Genomic DNA, 15835 nt, shown 5'->3' with positions numbered 1-15835 from the left:
CGGCTCCACCTCCCGAGCCTCTCATGGCTCTGCTCCCAAAGACTCCAGAGCTTCCTAGGGCTCCGCCTCTTGAGCCTTCCACGGCTCCACCACCCGAGCCTCCTACGGCTCCCCCTCCAGAGCCTCCTACGGCTCCACCTCCCGAGCCTCCCAGGGCTCGGCCACTAGAGGCTCCTATGGCTCTGCCTCCCGAGCCTCCTACGGCTCCCCCTCCAGAGCCTCCTACGGCTCCACCTCCCGAGCCTCTCATGGCTCTGCTCCCTAGGACTCCAGAGCTTCCTAGGGCTCCGCCTCTCGAGCCTTCCACGGCTCCACCACCAGAGCCTCCTACGGCTCCACCTCCCGAGCCTCTCATGGCTCTGCTCCCTAAGACTCCAGAGCCCTCTAGAGATTCGCCTCTGGAGCCTCCTGCTGGCTCCACCTCCCTACGGCGTCACCTCCCCCGGCTCTGCCTTCAGAGCCTACCAGGGCTTCACTCCTGGAGCCTCCTACGGCGCCACCTCCCACGGCGTCACCTCCCTCGGCTCTGCCTCCAGAGCCTTCCAGGGCTTCACCTCTGGAGCCTCCTACGGCGCCACCTCCATGGGCTCCACTTCCTGAGCCTTCCAGGCCTTCGCCCCTAAAGCCCCCCTTGGCTCCACCTCCAGAGCCTTCCAGGCCTTCGCCCCTAAAGCCTCCTTCGGCTCCGCCTCCTGAGCCTTCCAGGCCTTCACCCCTAAAGCCCCCCTTGGCTCCACCTCCAGAGCCTTCCAGGCCTTCGCCCCTAAAGCCTCCTTCGGCTCCACCTCCGGAGCCTTCCAGGACCCCACCTCCGGAGCCAACTACGGTGCCGCCCCTGACGGCTCCGCCTTTCACGGCTCAGCCCGGACTTCCTGACCCTCTACCTGTCCTGTGGCCTCTTCCCTGGCCTCCGGACCCTATTCCTGTCTGGTGGTCACCTTCCAGACCCCGGACCCAATCCCTGTCCTCCAGTTGCCTTCCAGACCTCCTGACCCAGTCTCTGCCCTATGGCTGCCCCCTAGACCTCCCGACCACCCGCCTGTCCACTATGTTCCCCCTGACCTTGCCTTGAACTGCCCGTTGACCCCCATGGACTGTTTCATTCCCCTTTTGTGCCTTCTGTCCCCTCGAGCTCACTGCGCTCGTTCTGTCCCCTCGAGCTCACACGCTCGTTCTGTCCCCTCGAGCTACGCAACCCAGCGTGGCCGTCAGGAGCCGTCCTATTCAGAGGGGGGAGTACTGTCACGAACCCCGCTCCTCTGCCCCATCTCCGCTTCCTCGAGCACGCACCCATACACTCCGAGCGTGCTCGCTTCCCGCTCCCTCGCTCCGCCCCCTTGAGCTCGTACGCTCTTTTTCCTCCCTCAGGCTTTCACGCCCGGTTTGCTATTACGAGCTCTCGCTCGTAAACTCTCTCCCCCCTCTGACACACATGCACTCCGCGAGCGTGCTCTCTTCCCGCTCATCTGCCAGAACATTATGACCACTTACACTCACGCGCTTCCTATCCCCACACATTAGTTACACCTGCACTCGTCTCGTCACCTGTCATTGTTTACACCTGCACTCGCCCCTATAAATACACTATCCTTCCGTTTGTTTCCCGTTGGTTATTGTATGTATTGTATGTATTTAGATTCCCGTGTTTATGCCCCCGCTAGTCTCGTCTAGTTTTGCCCCTGCTAGTTTCGTCTAGTTTCGACCTCCCTCCTCTTGATTATCCTCTTAGCTTGCCAACTCTCTCGTTCCCCTGTCTTTGTTCCCGCTAGTCTCGTCTTGTCCTTCGCCCTAGTTGTTAACTGTTTTCCCCGCTTATCGTTCACCTCCCTCATTAGATCTGCCCCCTTGTTTATATCGTTGTTTCCCCGGCTTCCGACCTTACGCTCCCCCTCGACTACTCTCACTGGATTTCCCTTGTTTTGTACTTTTGCCTGCACTGCTTTTAATAAACATTAAAAGCAGTTTCATCCACATTGTGACTGTCTCATCTTGTGTGTGTGTGACCGGGTTACAGAACACAGACTTTACCTGGGGACATAAACATTACCTGGGGACATGGATGATACAGGGCAAACCACTACAACAGGTGCACATGTATGAATCAAATAAAGAAAAGAGATCCCGCTTCCCACGCAGGCCCTTTTTTATACTCGCATAGCTCGCCCTCATTGGTGGAGACGCGCAATGTCGTCAACATGCGTCTCCAAGATTGACAGATGAACGAACCAATTAAATACGTCAACCTGCTGAAAACGAAAGTAAAGAGCAAGAGACAGAGTGAGAGAGAAGAAAAACACAACACTCCAAAACAAAAGTCACACTTATTACATGGAATGTAACACCAGCAAATTTGTTAATTTTGATCGATGTGGACAGGTGGGCTTCATTACATTTATCTATGATTGGGAAGTTTAATGTAATTAAAATTAATTGTATTCCAAAATTCCAATACCTGTTACAATCTCTCTCTATAGATGTACCCCTCTCTTATTTTAAGCAATTTGATAGCATAGCGAAGTCCTTATTTTGGAATGTTAAGCATCCCATGTTAAATTTTAATATGTTACATTGGCTGATTGACAAAGGTGGGTTAGGCCTACCCAAGAATTTGTTTTATTACTATGCATTCGGTCTCAGACATTTGGCTCATTTGTCGCTTCCACCTGAGAGAGCCCCTCCCTGGTTTTGTATTGAAAAGGAATTTCTTGACCCTATCTTGCCACTGCAAAGCCTTTCGATCAAACTAATCGGAGAAGTTAAGTCACACCTCGTTATCTTGCATTCACACTTGATATGAACAAAAAGTGTTTAACTTGGATATTTATTTAAACGTAGCCTTGAGCATATGGCTGAACATATAGTTTAGTGCATATAGTTTAGTGAACCCTAAACTATGTATTAATAAGTCCCCTTTCTGTTGCTCAGATTGGATTGTGATGGGGGGTTAATACACTCTGTGACCTATATGAGAGTGGAGTATTGAGATCTTTTGAAAAGTTGGTTCATCATTTTAGGATTCCCAGATCTCAATTTTATAAGTATTTACAGCTGCGCTACCTACTTTACTCTGTTTTTGGAGTGGCACGCACCCCCCCTAGTGTGGCAGATACTCTGGGAGTGGTGATTGCTGCTTTTGGGAAAGGTCATGAGGCATCAGTGTATTACTCCCTGCTAATTCAGAGTCTGGGGGACGGAGCTTTAAATTCTCTCAAAAGATTATTTGAGGAAGATTTAAATGTGTTATTGGAGGAGGGAGTGTGGGCTAGGATTCTAAAGAACAACAAGTCTGCATCAAGCTTGGTCTTAAGGGAACACCCACCTGCTGGCGATGCCATTCAGAAGATGGAGACACCACCCATATTTTTTGGGGGTGTCGTAAGATCCAAGAATTTAGGTTGAAGGTGCAATGTTTTGTATATGAGGGGTTGGAGACTCAAATATTGTTCTGCCCCAGACTCTGTAGTTTGGGACAGGATAAGTACATAAAAAATTGGGTTTTGACCAGTGTGATGATTGGTAGGCAGGTTATTTTAAGGGGATAGAAGTCAGATGGAGCTCCCTCGTTCCAGGAGTGGTGTCCGGAGTTGATGAGGGTGTATGCCTTCGAGGGGGGGTCGAGCAGTAGGATGGGAGTTAGGACATTTTGGGTGCAATTATTTAGCATTTTTGGGAGACTCACGAGGAGGGGTGATGGAGAGAGTAATTAAGAGTTTCGTTTAGAGGTCAACTTTTCTCACAATGCCCACTTTGATCCTGAAAGGATCACTCAGAATCTCAGTTGTATGAAGCATAGCAATATTATGTCTGTTTAACAAAGCAGTGACCCTTTGAATAAATACATTGTAACAAACATGGGCCAAATAATAACAATATAAAAATGCATACAATTATTGGAATAATAGTAGACATCCAAGACAAACCAACCAAACATTTAAAAAATATTTCCCCATATGCCTTTGAAGCCGGCGATTGTGGTAAAGTCTTTATTCAACTTATCCATTTCCTTCAGGACCGTGGTAAACTCCCCATCATCAGCAGCATGCCCAGGAATATAAGTAAAGCATTTGTCACCAAACATTTTACACACCCCTCCTTCCTTAGCCAAGAGATAATCTAGTGCTATTCTATTCTGTTTAGTTATCTCACAATTGCAATCATCCCCTGACCAATTCGAAGGCTTTGTTTGTCTTATTGAAATAACGCTGTCGATTGTAATATAGATAATTAATCCACTCTAAATTCCTATTTGGGGTTACCCATATAAAAACAGACTCAAACCCAGAGGCAAACTCATGTCTAGCATTGAATTTGTCAGGAATACCTCTTGGCTATCCAATGTTATCTAGATAAACTTCAGGATCAATAGCTGCATCATCATCATCCAAGTATCTTCGCTTCCGAACTGTGCACTGGGGTCTTATAATAAAATGTTCTAACAAGACCATAAAAAATAGACTGTTAAATAACCATGATGGGCTATCAGAACAGATCCACCAGATATTCTAACCCCTCATATTGCGGAACACCAAATGCAGAAAACCCCGGTCCCTTTATACAAATATGTATAGGTCACCTTAGAACAGAATTTATTGTGGAATTCGGTTACATTCACTAGGTTGTTACTGTAGTTTGTAAAGTAATAATTTTCTGTTTTATTACATTTTCGGCAAGAAACTTCCTCCGGTAGAGCTTTACCAGGAACCAGCCAGTTCGTGCAGTTCCACTTGCTCAAAGTGAAATTATCATCATATGAGATACTGGACTGATAGAGAAGACATTTCCAAGGGCGTAGTGGTCCATTGTTCATCTGTGGTTTGTCTTGCCAACGCTTCATCGATTGTCCACTTGAAGTATTGATATAAGTACAACATTGACAATCTGGCCTAAGATTCATACATTTTATTTCATGCTTTCTACAAGTGGTGGTATTGATTGGCAGAGGGATTACGTATGGGATTGCTGCGGGGGACCTAAATCAAGAAATGCATCATTACCCATCCGCTGTATAGTTAATCAGCAACCACCACAGGTTATTCTTAGGGAGTGGAATGACGGCCTTCACAAGTGGTTGAACAACCGAGCTGGAATCTGACATCCATGGCAAAGCATTAGCGGAAGCAGCTGCTTGCAGAAGAAAGATAAGCACTATTACTCTGTGCATCCAAGTTTTTCTTCCCTCCTCTGGTCCTCATAATTCTCAAGTTCTCGGTTAGGCACTGGCACTGCATGTTCAGCTCCTCCAGTTCTTTCACCGCTCACTTTCGAAATAGACGGACTCTCCTCAGGTGCAGGTTTCACCCGGCTTACGTGTATCCACTGTGGTTGCAGATCCGTTAGCACTCCAGTTCTGGTCAATTCCAGGACAGCAGCTGGGCCCAGATACTTTGGCTCCCAAAACTTAGTAGGTTTTAGACACCTGATCAGGACCTGTTGACCTGGAACAAATGGTAAGAAGGGCATTCTGCAGGCAGAGTGAGAGAGAGACCATTTATGCCAATTAATGTCTTAATGAGGGAATCCACATATACTGCAATCACCACCTCTGTGTTACCAGTGGAGAGAGAGCCAGCACGGCCTTTGACCCATGGGGTCGGGAAAGGCCTACCCATTAGTATTTCAAATGGAGAGAGCTTAACGACAGAAGATGGTGACATTCTGAGCTCAGTCAACACAGTAGGCAATACATCAACCCATGTTCATCCGGTTTCAGTACAGGCCTTGTGCAGAAGTTCTCTGGATAGTTCTCTCCACCACACCAGGTGACTGTGAATGATAAGGTATGTTAAAATGCCAGTTTATGTTTAGTCCTTTTGCTAAGAGCTGTGTTACATTTGAAGCAAATGGTGTGCCATTATCACTTTCAGTGACCGATGGGATACCAAACATCGGTATTATTTCTATATCGGTATCGGTACAATTTCAACCATGGTCTTAGCATTTTCCCTCGCACACAGGAAGGCTTCCATCCACTTGGAGAAGCAGTCCACTACGACAAATAATAGTTTATTGTTTTTACACATTAGCATGTAGGTAAAATCAATTTGCAAATGTTGGAATGGTAGTTTCGGATGCAGTAATGAGTCATGTTTTATTTGTCTGTTATTCTATGTGCATGTTAAACATGAATCCAGGATCAAATTTACAGTGCCATGATAATGTCGGCAAAGTACCACTATGGCTGTTTCAGCTAGATGGCATTGTTTGTCTCGTAACAAATTGTTTTGATCTGGTTTTACTTCATTAGAGGCCCAATGTTGGAGATCAGATTCAGATGGATAGGCCTGCAACAATTTGATGTCAATATCTTTGACTAAAGTGGATTGCATCATCGAAACAGTTTAATCAGATTGATATAGATCAGGGCTTACCACAACTTCCTTCGCAGCCCATTTCGCAACCTCATCAGCTAAACTGTTTCTCCTTGCCTTCTCAGAATCTCCTATCATGTGTCCTGCAACTTTTATTACAGCCAATTTAGCAGGCATCTGTGCTGCTCTCAGGAGCTCTGCTACTATGTTATGATGGGATATCGGCTTGCCCTCGGCTGTCTTATAATCTCTTCCCACATACGGGCAAAATTGTGCACCACCCATACTCGTATTTTGAGTCTGTGTATATATTGATTGATTTATCTTTATCCAGTTGACATGCTCTAATCAAAGCAAACAACTCAGCTGCTTGTGCGGATTTGTATGAAATTGAATCTTCAATAATATGATTTGTAAGTTCAGTTACGGCATAACCACACCAGTATACAGCCTCATTCGGTTTTTAAGATGACCCATCTATATAACAGTGAGCCCCCTCCTCCAGGGCAGATGAGAAAACATCCGGCCTGCAAGAGGTGGATGCATGCAGACAATCCAAACAATCATGTGAATCATCAGAAAACTGGCCATTGTTTAACAACTTATACAATGACAAAGTTGGACCATGCACAACAGTGGTTGGTTTAATAGTCAGATTAGCAGTAGCCAACAAAATAGCTTCATACCCCGATCAACGTTGTGCTGTCATGTGTTGTGTACTAATATTATGCATAATTGCTCCTACCTGATGCGAGATATGCAGTCATAGGGTGTGAAAGAACCATGCATCCTGCATCTTGTACCATCAATGCCGCAGCAGCAACAGCCCACAGACACGCAGGGAGGCCTTTGGTGACTGCATCTAATGTCATCGACAAGTACGCCACCAGTCTATATGTTCCACCATGGGACTGGGCAAGGATCGCTGCTGTTGTGTCTCCAGCCTCATGCACGTACAGATGGAAAGGTTCACCATAGTTTGGCAGACCTACAGCTGGTGGGAAACTTAGACTGTTACGCAAGTGCTTGAAATCCATGTCCAATTTATGGGCTCTTCGGCCCCTGAGAGTGTGGCCTCTCTCAATATTTTGACATTCAATGAGCAGTTCGGGACCCAGGCTCAACAATAATTAACTAAGCCCAGAAAACTCTGCATTTGGGTCTTTGTTGTCGGATGCTGAAAGGTGGTTATTGTTGGTTATCTGTGCTCTATCTGTGGGAGAGACAAACGCTTCCTTTCTTCAGCTCATGACACAGATAGTCAAATCTCGATTTCACCCATTGCAGCTTGTCTTTTGATGCCTTGAAACCAGCCTGCACTAGTATATTGCAAACAATCGTTGAGGCAGCAGTGCATGATTCAGCGTCCACATCAGCGTTTTGCAGCAGAAATGTCTGTGGTGGCAGCTTGGTGTCTTTCAAAGTAGCATCCACTACAGCAGAGAACACAGCAGGTGAGTCTTTAAATCCCTGGGGCATTCTTGTCCACGTGTATTGTTGCCTCCGTACTTGAACGTAAACAGGGGCTGCGTGACAGGCAAGGATGGCACACTGAAAAAGGCAGAACACAGATCAATAACAGTAAAATAAGTGTGGTCTGCTGGAACAGAATTAATAGGTGTGTTCATATCTGGCACACAGGAGACTATGGAACAATTAAATAATACATTTTCCTCAAATCTTGTGTTAGTTGCCACATACCATTAGCCTTTTTGAAAGGATTGATCTGTGTGTTATGTCGTCAATGGGTTGGTTCCAATATTGTGACGGCAACCGTTGTATTATTGGACCAATACCTTCTTCCTTTCCTTTTGAGAGTGGGTACTGTTTGCAGTACACTGGTATGTTACTGGTATGACCGAAGTTTAGCCACAAATTGCCTAACATCAATTAGGCCAGCCTCATCTTTGTGGGCAGCCCACAATGCTGGATTGACATTGAGTAGTTCCTGTTTCACATCAGAAGACCTCACAGACGTTGAGCTGAGCACTTCACCACAAGCTCCTGTACACACAGACTGAAAATACACTGAAGGAAATAAAAGTTGCAAGGAGTTGGACTCCTTAGACTAAGACTTGCATGCTATCTTGGCACCAGTTTTGTATATCAGCCCCAGTAAGCAGAATGGAGAGACAGGTAGAATGACAAAATCATGCATTTTGAACAGAGTTGGGTTGTCTGGGGAGGTAACAGGCTATTTTGGTGTCATTTGACATTTTACAGGGACGCCGATAATTCCCACAGAGTTTATGGTGCGTCCCGTAATCAAGCCCTCATAACAATGCCCCACCAGGGAACTTTTAGAAGCACCAGTATCTACCAAGAAAGTATAGGGTTTACGATCAACATACAGCTCAAGAAAGAGCAAGGTAGAAATGTCAAAACACAAAACAGAAGGTAGAATATATCATGAGGGCTCTGTACTCTGCGGGCATCCCTAGCGCAGGGTCCACTCTGTGGGGTTATCAAGCACAGAGCACTCTGAGCGTCTATTACGCAGAGCATTTCGGTTGTCATTACGATTTACACGGTCATCCTGTCAGCAACTGTGCCAGCTTTTACACTGTTGTAAATCTTATTGCTTCTTTCGACATTCACACTTAAAGTGTCCAAGTTGGCCACACTAATGGCAATTTCTGTAATTTATACCTTGTACAACTTTACTGGTGCCATTACTGGGGTTGGTTTAGAAAAAAAAGCACCCGCGGAGGGCAATTCGCATAGTCGCTTCCCTAACTGATCAGTGGTCATTGCGGTCAGATTTGAGGTCATGATCAGAATCAATCTGGCGGTTTCTGGATCCATGCTTTTAAGAAACATATTGATAAACAAAATCGACTGATAGTCATCTGTTGACAAGGATGATTCATCAGTCCATGATGCTTTGAAACGGGAGACGAAAGCTACCGGGCTTTCCCTTTTCATTTGTTTCATTTAAGCCGCATGAGTAATATCTCTCCTTGAGGCTGCTAAGTCTTTTAAGACTTGTAGTAGATGTTTTGTAAATACGGTCATGCATCCTCACTCACGTGAGCCAAAGTCATAGTTGGGGCTTTAGTCTCTTTTCCGTCTCTAAGTGCGGCACCTTCGACGTCCGTTGGGTGGGTGTATTATAATTTCAGCATGGGATCTTCATTGAGCAAATCCTTTTCAATTACGTCAGCTGGTAGGGTTTTTGACAGAATGAAATGATATTTATGTCCCGTTAACTAGCTATACGCAGTTTAAAGTTTCTTTAAGATGTTCACATATTGTACTGGCAATTCCTTAGAAATGGCCAGTGCTTCCGCCACAGTCAGGGATAATTTTATACCCATCTGGACACTGAATAAAATGAAAAGCAACCGATGCCGAAGTGCCCTCCTCAAACCCCAGCTGAGCTGAGGGTGTGGCAACATAGACTTTAGCGGGCATGTAACAGCATGCAGTTTTCTCATGCACTATTATTTCTCAGATTTTGTTAGATCCGGATACAACGGAGCACCCAAGGCAGTGGAATTCTCATATCAGTAAATTCAGGTACGGCTGTGGTTTTAACGACGTTGTCATATTATGGAGGTTCCACGCATTGACCTGCAGTGGCGTTGCACTCAAGACCTTTGTCCCAAAAAGGTTTCATCTTCTTCCATACGTCATACGATTCCTTCATATATTTGTAATCCCATTGCGGATCTCCTTACCCACTTTTAACTATCAATTTGACCTCACTCATATATCAATTGTCAAATGAGCCATCTCTTGTGTACGGATCTAATTGTGTTTTTCCCTCTGACCACCCAGCCAAATTACTGATATACAGCTCAGAATTATAACCTTGATTATTACGAAACATCCATCGTTTCCTCCGGTAAAGGACGGCTTATCTCATGTCTCATAATGTCACCACAGTTTGAATATTCAGGTATATAGTTAGTCAAGAGGAATGAAGCAAGTTAGTAAAGAAAAATGCTATCTGGATGGAGAACAGGACAGCAGACCAATACCTACTATTTATTTATTTTTGACACCCAGAGAAATTTGACTTTGAGATTGAGCTCTCTTTCCTATTTATATTTCAAAATAGGGTTACCCAGACTATAGTCGCAAATTTAAGGTGTAAAACCTCCTTATTTATCTTTCAAAATAAGGCTCTAGCAAATGTTATGCTTAATATTTCGACAGACAGGAGTTTTTAAAATTTTTAAATTTAAAATATCCCACTTGCTGACACCAAGGCTGTTAGAAATATTCAGGATTTGCCCATAAATACCAGATCAGGTCTGCAGTCGCTGTCTTGATCCAGATCCTCAAGGGGAGAAATGACTGACACAGACACTTAAGTATGCATCGGAGATTTCTCGTACTTTATTGTTCAGCACAGCATTATATATCTTTGCAAGAACAGAAAAAGCAGTATATTAACTACCTTATCCAATGAGATCAACATATTCTAGAATAGAGGAGTGATGTTCAAATTTTGACCTCGGACATTCAGAGAAGAACAACAGGAAACCCATTCCACATGATTTCCATTACTGACACACACACACACACACACACACACACACACACACACACACACACACACACACACACACACACACACACACACACACACACACACTATGAAAATAGGAACTGAGTACTAGTTGTGAAATGTCAGTTTGCTTAAATATATATCAACTGAGAGGTCAACTTTTCGCACAATTAATTTTTATTTATTAAAATCATTTGAAATTGGTTCTTTAAGCTTAAACACTTAAAAACAGTTTGAAATACAATGAACAAATCAACTGAAAATGTAGCCTACCTCTGGAACATCTGCTATGGCCTCAACGTTTACATCCTTGAAATTGTTATAAGGTTCCTGTTTTCTTACCCCTTTAATTATGTGCTTTGTTTATATTTTTTAAATGAGATGACCACTACTGCCTACTGTATTTGGGAAGGAAAATCATCATCTTACAAAATATTATTTTAACCACCAATTATGCTACGTTGAAATACATTGTGTAGTGTGATATCAATTGAAGTGAATAACAAAATAGCAAGGATGTAACCAGTTTGTTTCATTTAATATTTCTACTAACTGTATGTACTGTAACTGTAAGCTTACTAACTCTCATGTAAGACTCACTGCAGAGTCAGACAAACAAATGACAGTCCAAATCGATATTTTACTTCAGAACAATTTGATTTGGCATTTATTTCTGAAGAGATTTTATTGTTTTAACGGAGGTTATTTTAAATGGCAGGAATACCCTTGAACCTGTTAAATGTGCACTCAGTAATTCAGTTGAATTGTAATTTTATAACATATGTATAAAAACATTTTATTCTACATGGAGCAGGGGCGCCTCATTGGGGCAGCCATGTTACCAGCTGAATACTACTCTTAATCTCAGAAACTGCCATGTTATTGAACACTTTCACTCATGGATTAAATGAATCCTGTTTTACCATGCATAGTGAATTTCTACAATGGCATCTATAACTGAAAACTACTGTTTTTGAATGATGCAGCATCCAGGCCACTAACTGGCCATACTTGCCATACTTAAATAATTTACTGATTGCACCTATACATTTTCATACTGACCTTTCATGTTTCTAAGAACATTCATAGTGATGGCACACCTGGGTTCCCACACCTTTTGACCAATTCATTTCCAAGACTTTTTGCATTTGTGATTATCGAATATAAATTTGATATAATTTTACATAACTGACCATATGGCTTTTCCATGAATTTTAAAGATTTAGCACATTTCCAGGCCTGGAAATCACAATTTTAATTTCCCAGACCTCAAGGTTTTCCATGATCATGGAAAACACATTACACGTATTGTGGTAAGATCTGTGTCTGTCACTATATGTCATTCTAAATTGTCGGTGTCTGCAGCTGAAATGTTTTATTAGTCTTGTACTGATACAATTTCATGACAGATAAATGCTAAACAATGCAACAGGACATTTTTGTGGTTGCCTTTTAAATTAGCAAGAGTATAAAACAACACCCAAAAATCTACTTTGATTGAACATATATACATTTTACACATATTTTGTGATGAAAGTCCATGTTGATACCAAATGTGCATAGCTTGCAGTGTATATGGATAATAGTGGCTAGCCATGGAGAGTCCCAGAAGACAACATTCATGTAAACTTTATAATAAAGCTCCACAGAAGCTTTTGATTTGAGGTGGGTTGGCTAATTTTGCATTAAAATAAAAATATCTTGCGATTCCTATTTGGAATCAGCTTTTCTCAGACACCTGTTTGCTAACACTGGCTCAGTATGAGGCATATTGGATAAACTGCAGCAACGCTGCATTGTGGAGAAGGCATATAATTCCATCTAACTGTCACACAGTGATGATGTAAGCACTGTGCTTGTGAGCAGGAAAAAAGTCTGTAACATGTCATTCAAAATTGTTAAGCAGCTCTTTTCCATATAGTGACAATAGGGTCCACATCTGTGCTCCAAGGGGGGGCATTTCATGACACCATGAATTATACATTACATTTTGGGTTGCCAACTTTTTGCCATGTGAATACAGGATGCTTGAACATTTTTACATTTCTATATGGGACACAAGGCATTCAATGCAGGACTTTCCACCATTTTCACTGCTAAAATAAGGAACAGTAGGCATCTATTGTCCTGTATTATGTTTGAAGTCATTCATGTCTAATTCATGTGCCATATTTGATTTGAGGGCTATGGTGGAGAGGAAGTTGTATGGACTACTGTTATGATATGATTGTCATTTTTAGAGCTTGACCGACATGGTCATTATGAACTGTAAGTGTATAAGTGTATGGAATAGAGCTATGTTAAGATTCTTTAAAAAATCTTCTTTTGTATTCCACTGAAAAAAAATAACAGTATAAATGTGTGGAAAACATGAAGGTGAGTAAATAATTATATTTTTGGGGTTAGCTATTTCTTTAATGATGCCTCATACTGAGGATGCACCGTGCCTGCAAACAGGAATAGCCTAATCTTCCACAGTGTTGATGACAACACCTGTGCCGAAATACCGGCTGAATGTCCTACAGTGACGATGTCAACACTGTGTCTGTGAGCAGGAGTACAGACAGAGCAGGATGAAGCTATCTATAAGGAGGACACAGTAGAGGCAACGCTGTGTGTGCAAACTCTGGGCCCTCTGGAAACGCGTCAACAGCACTGCCAGCAGGAGGAAGAAAGTGGTTATATTCAAAATGAGGAAGAGGCGGATATACGAGGTGGAGCCGGACATATCGTCACTCCCTGTAGTACCCACTAAGCGCACTTCTTTGAATTTCCGCCCCTTCACAAATCCCACTTTTCTACCCTTTCGTACATCACTGTACTCAATGAATGCCCTCGAGTCACCATCTGCCTCCTCTGGAACCTCCTCATAGATGCGTTTCATTGTCCGCTGCCTCTCTTTGTTCTCATTCGCCTCAATCTGGGCAAAGATGTCTGGTAGGTTGTCAGAGAGGCTTGCCTTCTTGCCACCCTTTCCCTGCTTTTTAGAGAGGGCAAACATCTTCTCAACTGTCCCTGGTGCCTTCCTCTTGTCTGAAGACTTCAGGAGGCGCTCAGCAGTTTTGTGAAAGCTATCTGTGTTAAGAACATGTGACAGGATGTGTCTTTCTAACTGCTGGAAGACTGGTTTGACATGCTGAAGATTGTCTTCCACGACATGAACATATTTCTCTACTTCTTCCAAGGGGTGCTCCTCTATCCCTGATGCTCTTTCAAACACCACTTTCTTTTGATTCATCAACACCATCGCATACAAACGTTTAGTGGGAACCCCACCTGTAAACAGATAGATGGTGTAGGTGTGTTCTCTGGTGGCCAGATAAATGTCTAGTCTTTCTGAGTCGCCATGTACACTGAAACTCTGCACATCAACTCCTGGCCCAAAGAAGATGTAAGCCACTCTGCTGGTAGGATACCTCAATGGCATAGTCACATTCACATAGTTTGACCCATTGTAGGGGTATCCACGGGGGTAGCTCCTATAGCCTGCTATTGCCCTTTCACTGCCACCCGTTTCATCCAGCCAGAACATCTTGTACAATTCATCTCCGTGTTTGATCAGAGCACCATGCACACCATCAACCTGGGTGTTCTTGAAGGGCAGGTCTGTGTTGTGGAAGAAGCTGCTCATGCTGCGTGTTAGGCTGCCTGAATGGAGCTGAATGTGGTCTACCATCAGCAGCAGCTGAGGATGAAGAAGCAGGAGGTTCCTCTGAAAATTCTTGATCTTCAGCTCTGGGTTGTAAGCTGCTTGGCCCTCGCCACGAATAAACACCATGCCCTGACGATCAAGAGCGGCCTCCACCTGACCTTGGCAATCTGCTGCTTGCCCGTGCTTATAGTTTAGCCATTTAGAGTTACACGCCTCCGTAACTTGGCCTTCCCACGGTGCAAAGCAGCTCTCAGACACTGCAGGCCCGAACATGACTGCATTGTTGAAGGAGGTGTATTTGGGTCCATACAATGCCTCTGTGATGAATGGAACGCCGTTTGGAGCGAATGTGAAAGAGTTCTGGTCCGGGTGCTCATGGCCGGCATTAAAGTTACGCCACCCTTTGATCCAGTCTTTGTATTTGTTTTGGTGTACAATATCAAAAATTGCACGTCCGCCAAGCTTACCCGACTTAAAGGACAGAAATGTGTAGTTTCTCCCTGCAGGTAGGGCACTTCCGTAGGTCACTACTCCCCAGTCTTCGAAATAATGCAGCCGCGATGTACCATAATCAGGAGGTGGGGTGGGCTGCAGGCTGGCATCATACCTGCACAGAGTAAGAGAAACACAAGGGAATTTAGTGGTGAAGCCACAATGCACAAGTGTCTGGTGCTTAATTATTATTTCCATCCATCTTTCCATCCATGAATCTATCCATATATCCATCTTTCCATCCATCCATCCTTACATTTATCTTTCTTCATCTATTCATCCATCCATCTCTGTGCATCCATCCATCCATCTATCCTTCTTTGTCCACCCATCCATCCATCTTTGTCCACCCATCCATCAATCCATCCATCTATCCTTCTTTGTCCACCCATCCATCCATCTTTGTCCACCCATCCATCAATCCATCCATCCACCTCTGTCCATCAATCCGTCCTTTTCTCTATATCCATCCATCTCTGTATGTCCATCTATCCATCATCCAACTTTCTTTGTCCGTCCATCCATCCATCATCCTTTTCTGTACATCCATTCACCCATCATCCATCCATCAATTCATCCATCCATCTTTCCATCCAACCATCCTCCCATTCATCTTTTTTATCCATCCATCTATGTATCCATTCATTCATCTCTGTCCATCCATCCATCCTTCTCTGTACATTCATTAATCCATCTCTGTATGTCCATCCATAATCCAACTTTTTGTCCATCCATCCATCCTTTTCTGTACATCCATTCACCCATCCATCCATCCATCATTTTTTTCATCCATCCATCCATCCCCGTCCATCTGTCCATCCATCCATTCATCTTTCTCCATCTGTCCATCCATCCATCCCCGTCCAT

At 43.8% G+C, this 15835-nt stretch overlaps 1 protein-coding gene across 4 annotated transcripts in view; it reads right to left on the bottom strand.

Moving 5' to 3' along the window:
* Nucleotides 1-1269: 1269 nt before the first annotated feature.
* The window catches only part of LOC127624264 (dermatan-sulfate epimerase-like), a 39676-nt gene continuing 25110 nt past the window's right edge, over nucleotides 1270-15835 (bottom strand). For 3 of the 4 annotated variants that reach the window (XR_007968137.1, XR_007968138.1, XR_007968139.1), the window contains 3 exons: nucleotides 8010-15083; nucleotides 7054-7859; nucleotides 1270-5763 (listed from right to left, as the gene is read on the bottom strand). Coding sequence is in view for 1 of the 4 variants with exons in the window: in XM_052099006.1 (XP_051954966.1) it covers nucleotides 13358-15083 (1726 nt within the window). In the remaining 3 variants the exon portion in view is untranslated. Of the gene's footprint in view, nucleotides 5764-7053; nucleotides 7860-7987; nucleotides 15084-15835 lie in introns of those variants that run through there. The other variant, XM_052099006.1, reaches the window with a different exon arrangement.

This window comes from Xyrauchen texanus, chromosome 30 (genome assembly GCF_025860055.1).
Source record: "Xyrauchen texanus isolate HMW12.3.18 chromosome 30, RBS_HiC_50CHRs, whole genome shotgun sequence".
NCBI classification, from domain to species: Eukaryota; Metazoa; Chordata; class Actinopteri; order Cypriniformes; family Catostomidae; genus Xyrauchen; species Xyrauchen texanus.
Note: the sequence above shows the minus strand (reverse complement) of the source record. Positions and strands in the feature narration are given on the sequence as shown.